Here is an 11397-nt window from a genome sequence, read left to right as displayed (position 1 = left end):
AACACCTATATGTGATGATCATTCATCATTGATTGACCAATTAATTATTTAATTGAATAAATGATGACATGGTGAACAGATGACATAACAAAGGTCACATTAAGCATGAACTCTCACCGTTGAATGCCAGCTCAGAAATGACGATATATTTTCTGTTGTTTACATCAGATATATTATCAAACATGGCATCTAGCACTAGAAATGCTATCAAAGCTAAAAATGCAACAACACCCACTCCAGAACCATATCCACAGGCGCCACCATCAACATAAGGGCATCCTTTGCCATTTTGGTTGGTGGCTATGCATCCAAACACAACAATTGAAAAGATCTAAATTTTAGTTGAATTTATTGGTTCATTAGGTGAAAATTTAATTCATAATAATAATGTGGGTGTTTGTTCCATGGCTCATTAGGTTTTATGAGATGCTGAACAATTAATTCATGACCAACAAATAAAGATTGTAAATAAAGAAGACTGATGTTTCAAGTTAATTTTGAACACTTTCATTTAATGAGAACTAAGGAGTCCAGTGGGAAAAATTGAAGTATAAAAAACTTCAAGATAAATTTGCATACCAGAGTCAGCTAGTTAAACAACAGAAATTTTGAAAGTGCTGAGCTAAGCTATTGTTGCAATTTGCTAAATGAAAATAGAGAATATTTAAATTGTTTTATCAAATCATTTTTAATATATACAATTTTAATTTGATTTACGACTGATACAAGCTTCCATATTATAAATGCATCCTGAAACATCATTTAATCAATTTTTGTGATTCAACAAATTTGGGTGGAAGTTAGCATTTAACACTTTATTTTAAAACAACTTGTCTTATAATAAATAAGCAATACATACAAAACATTATACATATATTCAACTTAATATATTACCAAGTCTTAATAATTTTACTTTAAATTATTTTATATGCTCTCTCATGTGTTTATTTTATTTACTTAACTCTGCTCAAATTCTTTCAACTAAAGTGTAAAGTCTAATAATTTATAATGAAATCAGACTTTAAGGAAATTATAAAGGAAAAAGTGTGCTAAGCTATGGATGTTTTTCAAAATAATTTTAACATTCAAAAACACATAACTTAATTTCTAACATTTAAAATTCATTAAACCACGCCAGCATAACTACAACAAATGAATTTTTAATTTAAAAATAATCTGTTCAATTAAATTAAATTAATTTCAATACTATATAATATATATATACATTTTACAATTTTAATAATATTAATTATTAATTAATAATTAATAGCAGCATTCCCCATAACTACTACTAACAACATAATAACATATGACTAACATTGTTTTTGTTAGTAACTACTAACCGTCAGTTACTACTTACTATAATTTTATAGTATAAAATTTATACTAGCAATTTTATTTAGAATTTACATACATATTTTATTATACAGCCATACTATAAAATTTAAAAGTACTTAGAATTCAGAATTGTCTACCAACAATAGCAATTATCCTTAGCAGGACGAGTGGTTTCTTGAGAAATGATATTAAATCGAACTCGTTGATCCCACCATATTGACCATAAGAATTGTACGCACTTCTGCCAGCATCCATTTTGTTATCTGGTAACCGCCGACAAATCAAAATTATTGTTGTTGCTGTTGCATGATCGTTGGACGATTGCCCACCCTCTTGTTTATTTAATAATGGGGATGTTCCAATCTAAGCAGTTATCAATAACCTCGATGGTTACTGATGTGTTGGTTTTTTTTAAATTTTAAGTTCTTTAATTATGCTGAGATTATATACTTTTGTTGCCAAATTTACAATTCATTATAAAAGTATAAGTTGATGTAAAATAACGAACGTGACGGAAAAATACTATTTGATGAATAATAAATAACAAAGCTGATAGAAGAGCTCTCCAGAGGTTTAGATCATCGGTAACAAAATTTGACATTAAAGTTTTTGTTCTGACATTAAACATAACATTTGCCAATCACCAAACTTTTGCTACCTAGGACTCATCTGCATCGATTAAAATGGTTGTGTAAAATGCCATGATTTCAAAATAAAAAAAATAGAACTGTTGATAAAATGAGAAGATATATTCGAAAATTTAATTCAGTCTTCCATAGAAAGTTCTGCATTTCGTAACTGCAGCACTGATAAATTCGTTTGTAAACAAAACAGCTGATCCTAGCCTTGCTAACTTGGTAGCTGATTCCGATTAGTTTTACGAATCATTTAACAATAAAAACCAAAAAGTAATAATAATAGCGCCACTGCATAAAATGTTATGATGCTATCAAACAGTTTGTTTACGCTGTTAAGACTTTCGAGTCGTAAGAAGATAAATCTTCTTGATAATTTTAATTTCAATTTGAAAACAAAACGGAATTTTAAATCTATTAATCTTTTTAGAAAATTTACGTTCAACATTGATCTCGAAGAAACAATAAAAACAGGAAAATTGGTTCCGAAAATTGAATTAAATTCAATTGGTGTGTCCAGTTTATTAGGCGAACGATCGTTTAACGAAGATCGAGTAATCGCTGTTCAACTATGTCCGCACCTACTGATGTTTGGAATATTCGACGGTCACGGTGGCCCACAAGCAGTAGATTTTGTTGCAACAAAAATTAAACCTGCTATTGACGAACATTTGGCAAGTAGTCAAGATTTGCCACAAATTTTAAAAAAAGTATTTCTTCACCTAAATGATTCATTTATCAAACAAGAAATCACAAAGCTAAATATACGTAATTTTATATTTTTGGCTTTAAATTTAACTTTGTAATTATATAAAATTTCGTCATTTATTCTATCATATTTGGATTTCAAGTTATTAAGTTGGTGCAAAAATAATGTCGGTTTTATACCGCCACTGTGGTAATGTGGCAATTATAGATATTAAAATATTAAATAAAATAAAAACCATTGCAATCCACATACGCTCATCTGACAATGAGAAATAAATTAATTGGTGGCAGTAGCATAATAATTAGCGATTCTGAAGACAATGAACTGTAAGATTGCGTATTTTGTGGTGTCTTTGGTTTTGAAACACTGTTTCTACAAAAGATTGTTTAGATGCTCAAAAAAAAATTTGTTGGCGAGAGGTGTGGTAAATATAACGAATAAAGCAAAGTCCCGGCCCCTTATAAAATATTGACTCCGGCTAAAATCTCTGGCTCCGACACTTTGCTCGTAACCCAGCTTTTTCACCCGGCGTGGTGTTGGCGTTATTGTAGAGGTTGGCGGCAGTGCAACTTTCCATTAATTGATCCGTTCTGTCGACAATCAAACCGTTATCATTAGCTTACCCTTGTACAATTTCCGTTTTGAGAGTTTTGGACTGTCATCTTGATCCAGCCACCGAGCTGAACGTCATAATCCGTTCAAGAAACGCATCGTTTTTATTTTGCAAAAAGTTCATCTGACATCTCAAAACGGCGAAGTTTTTTATTTCTATACAGCTCATTTATCAAATCATTTGACCTTATCACTTTGTTTTAAATGACGAACTTATGTTTTTTCAATGATGTCTACTTTGTTGAGGAACTGCCACTGTTTACCTTTTTTTTCATTTCATAACTCTTATTCCTATTCATTCTGTCTAGCAATTCTCCAAGACATCTCTTGCCTGCTTTATGTTTAGATAATTGTCACTACTTTTTTCAAATACCAGCTTTTCAATTTATGGTTAAATTCAATTAGCTTTCTTTAAATTATTTTCGTATTGTATCGTTGGCTATTATGGCGCCATTTATAATACATCCGTTAGTTTTTTTAAAGTCAATTTGTTTCAATTTTATATTTTGCTTGCTTTCGACAAAACTTCACCACACACATCATTATTTTATCTTTCAGTATTTTCAAATTTCATTAAAAACGTATTTTTTGTTTTTGTAAATACTGTTACAAAATTATAAAATAAACTTGTACATTTTTTAAATGCACCAGAAAAGAATAAACTAGAAGATAACCCTCAGTTCAGTGGCACAACTGCAACTGTGTGCTTGATCAGGAATGGGTATGATTTATGTGTTGCTCATGTAGGTGATACTAGAGCCACGTTATGTCGATCTAACAGAGCAATACGACTCACACAAGATCACAAACCAGACTTGCGAAGAGAAATGGATAGGTTATTTATATATACTAGTTTACGGCTTTATGTTCATCATTACCAATTTTTCACGACAGAATTATCAAATGCAACGGTTCTTTTTCATGGTCGAGTTTTGGAAAATCTCGGGTGAACGGACGACTTGAAATGACAAGAAGCATCGGTGATCAAGATCTCAAACCCTTCGGGGTAACCGCCGAACCCGACGTTGTTGTTATGAAGGTTAATTGAAGTTCACATAACGTTAAACGCTTTTGCTGTGGTATGTTCATGGATAAATATAAAAATAATATGAAATACCAGTGAAAAGCGATCAAGAAAAAGCGTAAAAATAATCAATTTTATGGACATCTACTTTTTACCTCTTGTTAAAATATTTAATTCTATTTTTATCTGCTTTATGCGTTTGTTGACGCGAACTAAAGCTTATTGTTGACAAAAAATTTTCAACATTTAATGTTCGATAGAATGTACTCTAAATGAAATCTTATTCAGACTTTGAGATATATGTGTTGATTTCACGTGAAAATGTTGAACAATATGTACAAAATGGCAAGAACATTTATACGTTCAAAAATAATATGCTTATTGATTTTTACCAGATCAGACACAGTACGGACTCGTTTCTCTTGTTGACAACCGATGGTACCCACAGCAAACTGAACTCTGTTGAAATTGTTCAAACCGTTTTAAACGCTGAAAGTACAGACGAAGCTGCTCATCACCTATCTGATCTGGCTCTTTTTTACGGCTCTAAAGATAACTGCACTTCAATGGTCATTCCTTTGGGTGCATGGGGCAAGCACCACTTCGATAACCGAATTGGTTATTTTCAAGGCTCGTCAATATTTCCAAGGTTCTGAATTTCATTGTACGTGTAATAGCTTCCTTGGTGCCTTAATGAAACACACACACAAAGATACATATATATATATTCGTTTCACGCTGCCATTATAATCTTGAAAATGTTGAGAGGAAAAGGTTGTAATTTTTTTTCTAATTTCATTTTATGTTGAAAAGTATTTTCACTTTTAATAGCGTAATAAAAATTAATTCATTTCGCGTTTGTTTTTTCTGAAATGGTTTGAACGAAGAAATAAAATCCTAGTACTCAGAAACACAAATTGGAGTCACCCAAAGAATTGAAACGACTTGACCTAAGCGTTGTACTGGGACGTTGGTGTCATTATGAACATAAACTGCTAGGGCATCCCCACATCAATGATGCGTGATGCCACTGCTGCTGACCGAAGTTCACAGGGCGGATCTAGACAACTTTGACAAATTTAAACATATGAAATGTTGACGGGGGTGGCTAAGAAACTTGAAATTCATGGTAGTTTGGCAAAAATTAGACTGGCGACATTTTTTGCTCATCACGCCATTTTTTGTCGATTTCCTATATAAAACGGTGTTTTTTCCAATAAAATAAGTTTATAATTGGACGAATACCTTAAAACATCAGCATGGAATACCATGGGCTCATCACACATCTCACGAGTGTAATAAAATATTAACAAAGGCTTGAAATAATTGAAAAACAAAGTGTATTTAATCACATCATCACTTACCCAAACTCAAAAAATAAGAAATCATTTTATTTTATCCCAGTTGATTTTTAGAACTCGACCAGTGTTATCAACACAATATGCAGAACCAACGATGACGCTAAGCGAAAAATGCTAAAAATTTTGATAGCCAAATAACGATCGTGCATGCTACTATTTGTGAATTTTTTAAATAAAAAAGCGACTTTTGAAAATTATATACAATCACAATGTGATGATTGCATTTTGCAGTGACAAGTGATGAGTAATAGAATAATAAGTTACATTCATCCAAAAGAATTGCAAATAATAATTTTAAAGGAAATTTAAGCAAATAAAATAATATATTACAAATATTCATAATGTTAAATAAAACAAAATCTATCCTACAAATTCTTCGTATCAGTAATTTTGGCTGTGTTGCCAACCAACACCATTCCAGCCCTGAAAAATTAATTTGAATAAAATAAACCGTTTATCAAATGGTAGTAAAAAAATATTAATTTTTAATTGATCTTAATAACAAACGATTTTTCTTTTTTTTTTTTATAAAACCTCAAGATTAACATATTTTGATGTAGCCTGTTGAGAAACAAACAGCGTTTGAACTTTGAACTATCATATATTATCTTCTATAAAAATATCATACATATTTGAGATTCGACAAAAAGAAATAAGCTTAGGATTTTATTAGAGAGGGGCATGTTATATTTCATTTTCAAGCCACTATTTTGACACCTAAAAATTACAAAAGGATGATCAGCCACCCTTAAGAAGTGGAGTATCAAACGATTGAAGATATCTTTTAAAAATAATACTTAAGCTTAAATAAAATAGTTATATATGATGAGAAGTTAAATACCGTACAGCAATTCATGCCATTCAAAAAATTTAAATTAAATGAGATATCCAGTTTAAGATGAAAAACATATCCTAACATGATTCTGATTCACTTTCATCCTATGAATATTTTCCCACCCATTATCTCCAGCACTTCTTATCATAGAGTGATTGGTTATATATTGGTTTGGAACTGATTGGGTAAGAAATCCATTTGTGAAACTGTATTTGAAAGGCATTGCTGAAGGTTGCTGTGAATTATGGATAACATATTTCAATAACAAATAAAGAAGTTAATAAATTTCAAATAAGGTAGCAAAACATACAAGAATGGGTTGATCGTATATTTCCGTTATAACAGGAGGTCTGAGCGGGGAAATTATATCTAGATGTGGTCTAATGATTTCTGGAGGTCTTACATTCATGACTTGTGGTAAGTAAGTACTGGGTCTAGTTGCAATCATTCCATTACTGTCTGAATTTGATTCTGTCATAAATCCAGCTGGCATAAGACTTCCGCAGCCAACCCTCCAATCACCATTTCCAATTTCTCCATGGTGGTACGAACCTTGCCAGGTATGAGATGGATTGAAATTTAAAACGGCGTTTTTGTTTTGTATTAAATTGAAATTATTTTGAGTGTTAGAGGAGGAAGGGAGGGAAGTTGGAGGTCCTGCGATTCTTTGCTTTTTACTTCGTAGTTCGGTTCCTATTGGTTGAAGTGATCGCCTATCTTCTGCATTTGGTGAAGATGAATTACTTGATGTCTTCATACTTTCTTCAAAGCAAACATTCGATGAATCTAAGACAATTATGAGCACAATATAAAAAATGTATAAATGATTTCAAAAGATGTTTTTATATTTGATTTAAAAACTAAAGTAAATCTCACCTGGAATAAGTTCTGTAATTATGGGAGTGGTGTTTGAATTGAAGTTCTTACTGGTTCCTTGACTGACTGGGTGTGCAAACAGAGGCATTTTTACATCCACAGGGAATCTGTTAATTGTTGACATGTTTGTCGGATTGAACAAACCGTAGTTAGATGCTCTCATTATCGGCATCGAATGACTGTGTAGTTGGTAGGGAGGTAATTGAGGACCAGTTACAATCATGGGGGAAGAATCTAAATCAAATGACGTCTTGGAAGTGAAATCGGGAGCATTTGGGTTTAAATTACTGTCTATGTGTGGCAAAGTCATTGGATTTTTCAATGATGCATATTCATTTCGATGAACTTGGATAGAAGATGAATTAATAGGAAAGTTTGAAGCGTCAACAACTTTCGTAATATTTTTGTAGTAGACATCAGGTTCAGTTACAGACGGTTCCGAACTAGATAGGACCATTTGAATATGATTATCACCCTCGCTTCCTATAAATGGCAATCTAACTTCATCATTCATGGGATACGTATTTATTTTCAATGTTTTATTCTGAGCCTCAACATCGCCAAAAGGCATTTTTCTTGGTGATGATGAAGAATTATTTATGGATGGTCTGTAGCCAGGTGCTTTTGCCTGCAGAGCTATATCAACGTGAGTTTCGCAAGTATTTGAGCTAAAGGGTTGATTGATGTCAGTTATACCACCTACTCTATCAGAAAACGATGTCCCAACATTATCATCTCCGGTTATAAAAGGAGAGTAGTTACCCTTCTGTAACAACGTTGAAATGGTTTCAAGAGAGTTATTTTCAGGTTGCGGAGCTGGTTTACTTTCATTGGCCCAAGAAATAGAACTATTAGATAGGGCAGATGACTGCTTACTTTTTTCTTCAAAATTACCATCATCTTCTTTGGACTTGGAGGACTGCGTTTTGCTGCTAGTTGAAAGAACATCTACTGACGATTTGCATGCAGAACAGGAATTTACAATATTCACACTATTTAAAGTCTCGTTAAGTCCAGACGCAGATTTTAAAAGTTTAACGTTATCCAAATTTGTTGATTTTGTCAAACTCCAAGCATCGGTTGTTGAAGCCTTGTCAATTATTTTGTTGTGCAGATGAGATTTAATTGTCCCATTTTGAGCACTACCTTTATCAAGTGGCTGATGGTTAGATGCCGATGAAACAGACGTTGTTGAACAAGATTTTGAAACTGGAGCTCCACGAATATTTTGAATAAAATTAGCATTGACAGATGTGCTTACACTCGCAGATGGTTCCAATCCAATAAAAGATGGGTGCGTATAAGAGATATAATTTTTTTTGGTAAACATGGAAATGAGTTGATCAATTTCCTTATCAGAATCATTAACCATAGCCTCAATGAGGTCGCAAGCCAATTTTATTGCATCAGCTGATCCTTTTATAGTGATCAAACCATCGGTGGAATTTTTTACTTTGTCCAAATCAATATGTGCACCTGAGACATCTCTGATTGCATTAATGTTACATCCCCCTCTGCCAATAATTCTACTTATAAATTTACTTTGTATAATTATCTTCTTACATTTTCTACTCACTTCTTTCCAACCTTCATCTTTCTTCTGAAACTTTTTGGGCACTGGTGGAAAAGACATTTTACGGGGAGAAGTCAAAACCTTTTGATAAGAGGTAAATGTATTATTATCTACCAAAATTTTTGGCTTTGATGTAACAGAATAAGCAAATTTAGAATCGTTACTTGAAGTGATTGTTTTGGAGTCATTAAAATCATCTAAATCTCCAATACCTGTGCCATAACTTGCACATGCTAACTTGAGAAATGAATATTCTCCATTAGAATTATGTGTGCTCCCAGCAGAAGAGTTAGGGCTTATTGATGGTTTTCCATTTTCACATATTTCAGTTTGGCTGAGAGTAACAGAATCTTTTGTATTGTCATTCACGGCGTTGTTATCTTCATTAAACTTGCAGAGATGTTTAGCATTCTTTTTCTCTTTTTTACTTTTCTTATTTATTTTAGAAAATTTATCATCTTTAGAGCCATCAGATAGCGAACTGGCCTTAGCCTGACCATTTTTATGGTTAATTACACAATCTTTATTTTCAATCACCGTTTCAGTATCTTTTTTCTTTTCAATTTTTACATCTGCTTCTTTAAACTTGTAAACGCTTGTTTCATCAACAATTTTCTTATCTTCAACAACTACTTCAATTTTGGTTTCTTGAACTTTGTCATTAGAACAATTTTCAAATTTATTATCTTCAGAAATATCATCAGATTTAACATAACCATCTTGATTTTGTTTCTTTTTCTTCTTCTGCTTCTTTTTCTCTCTTTTCCTGGCCGCAGCAGCTTTTCTTATTTCTTCTAAATTCTTCTCTCTGTCAAGTTCCAGTAGCAAATTATTCGCATTACGATTTGCTTCAGCAGCCTGATTTTCTCGAGCATGTCCTATGGCCTCCATACAAAGTTGGCATCTTTTTAAAAGATCTTTATCAACAATAGTAGATATACAGCGAAGACAGTCTTGCTGAGAAGGAAACTGGATGACATGTTTAACTAGCCATTTGACAACTTTGATGTGACCTTTTTTGAATGCAGCCATTAGGCAAGATACTTTTCGGTTGTCTTGGCTATCTACATCTGCCTTAGCATGAACAAGGTGTTGAACAACTTCCAAGTGACCTCCATTGCAAGCTAACCAAAGGGAAGAATTACCCTTTTTGTTCTTCACATCCACAGAGGCTTTTCTCGATAGTAAAAGCTCAACAAATTTGTGGTGCCCTTTGTCTGCCGCAATTGTTAAAGCAGTATCTCGAGAAGAAGGGACCGGTGCGGCATTTACATCAGCACCTCGATCTAACAACACCTTCCCAACTTCGAAGTAACCTCCAGATGCAGCTTCCATCAATGGGGTCAGCCCTGTTTTTGCTCGATGTTCAATGTTCGCTCTTCGATCAACAAGCACAGCAACAACTTCATGTCTACCCTACATGCAAAATCATTGAAATTTTTATTGTAATGCAAATGTTTATTAATTAAATGAAATTTTAAATATCTAACTGCCAACCTGGAAACAAGCCAGTGTAAGAGCAGTATTTCTATTGGTTTCTATCTGTGCGTTGATATCACTACCTTTGTCTAAAAGTAACTTTACTGTACTTACATGCCCATTCATGGCTGCTAACATCAGAGGAGATATGCCAAGTTTACTGCCTGTTCTTGAATTTATTTCAGCACCATGTTCAAGTAACAAAGTGATAATGTTGTCATAGCCCCCCGATGCAGCCAGACTTAATGGCGTATAATCTGAAACATTTCTATGCTCCTTGTTAGCACCTCTATTCAAAAGCAATTCAACAACTTCATATCGGCCTCCTGAACAAGCCAATGAGAGAGCTGAATCTTTTGTTCTTTCTGAATGTGCCTCAATGTCTGCATTGTGGTCGAGTAATAGTTCAACAACTGACAAATGACCTCCAGTTGCAGCCAAGATTATTGGAGAAAAACCTTTCTTGTCTCTGTGTTCAATGTTAGCATTACACTGTAGGAGAAGCTCCACTAACTCTGTATGCCCGCCAACACAGGCCAATGTTAAAGCTGTGTCATGATTGCCTTCTGTCTGTGCATCCACCTCGATGGAGCACTTTACATTGAGATGGTTGATGTCAAATATTGCTGAATTTTCTGTAGATAGAGGCGATGATGCACTTAAAGCATCAATAGCTGGCTGCAACATAAATGGAGATTTGAAACTTCCTTGTAAGTTGAGAAGCTGTTGTTGCTGCTGCATATTCAATTGTTGCTGCAACAACAGCTGTTGCTGCTGATTTGTCAGTTGAAAAAATTGGTTTTGTGTGTTGTTTACGTTGCCATGTATGTTGTTGTTAATGTATTTAGATGAACCAGGATTTGACTGCGTGCATGAGTTCCATGCAAAATTCTTTTGGTTAGACTGATCAATAGGAACAAATTGATGCTGCACTTGCATGAGCTGTTCAAACTGT

The 11397-nt window shown here is 33.4% G+C and overlaps 3 protein-coding genes across 3 annotated transcripts in view; 1 reads left to right on the top strand and 2 right to left on the bottom strand.

Moving 5' to 3' along the window:
* The window catches only part of HELRODRAFT_167728 (hypothetical protein), a gene marked incomplete at both ends in the record, with an annotated part of 2069 nt that extends 476 nt beyond the window's left edge, over positions 1 to 1593 (bottom strand). The window contains 3 exons of the mRNA XM_009013475.1: positions 4 to 5; positions 118 to 331; positions 1480 to 1593. Of these exons, the coding sequence (XP_009011723.1) occupies positions 4 to 5; positions 118 to 331; positions 1480 to 1593 (330 nt within the window). The remainder of the gene's footprint in view (positions 1 to 3; positions 6 to 117; positions 332 to 1479) is intronic.
* A 688-nt stretch (positions 1594 to 2281) lies between these two features.
* On the top strand, positions 2282 to 4974 carry HELRODRAFT_73137 (hypothetical protein; the record flags this gene model as incomplete). Its single annotated transcript, XM_009013474.1, has 4 exons — positions 2282 to 2741; positions 3964 to 4129; positions 4189 to 4333; positions 4714 to 4974. The coding sequence occupies 4 exons, from the start codon at positions 2282 to 2284 to the stop codon at positions 4972 to 4974; spliced, it is 1032 nt and encodes a 343-aa protein (XP_009011722.1).
* Positions 4975 to 10814: 5840 nt separating this feature from the next.
* Positions 10815 to 11000, bottom strand: HELRODRAFT_152884 (hypothetical protein; the record flags this gene model as incomplete). Its single annotated transcript, XM_009013473.1, has 1 exon — positions 10815 to 11000. A coding segment is annotated over one exon (186 nt), but the record flags the coding sequence as incomplete, so codon positions are not given.
* Between the last annotated feature and the right edge of the window lie 397 nt (positions 11001 to 11397).

The sequence above is a fragment of the Helobdella robusta genome, assembly GCF_000326865.2.
Source record: "Helobdella robusta unplaced genomic scaffold HELROscaffold_12, whole genome shotgun sequence".
NCBI lineage: Eukaryota > Metazoa > Annelida > Clitellata > Rhynchobdellida > Glossiphoniidae > Helobdella > Helobdella robusta.
The sequence above is the reverse complement of the archived record's forward strand: the minus strand, read 5'-3'. Positions and strand labels throughout refer to the sequence as shown.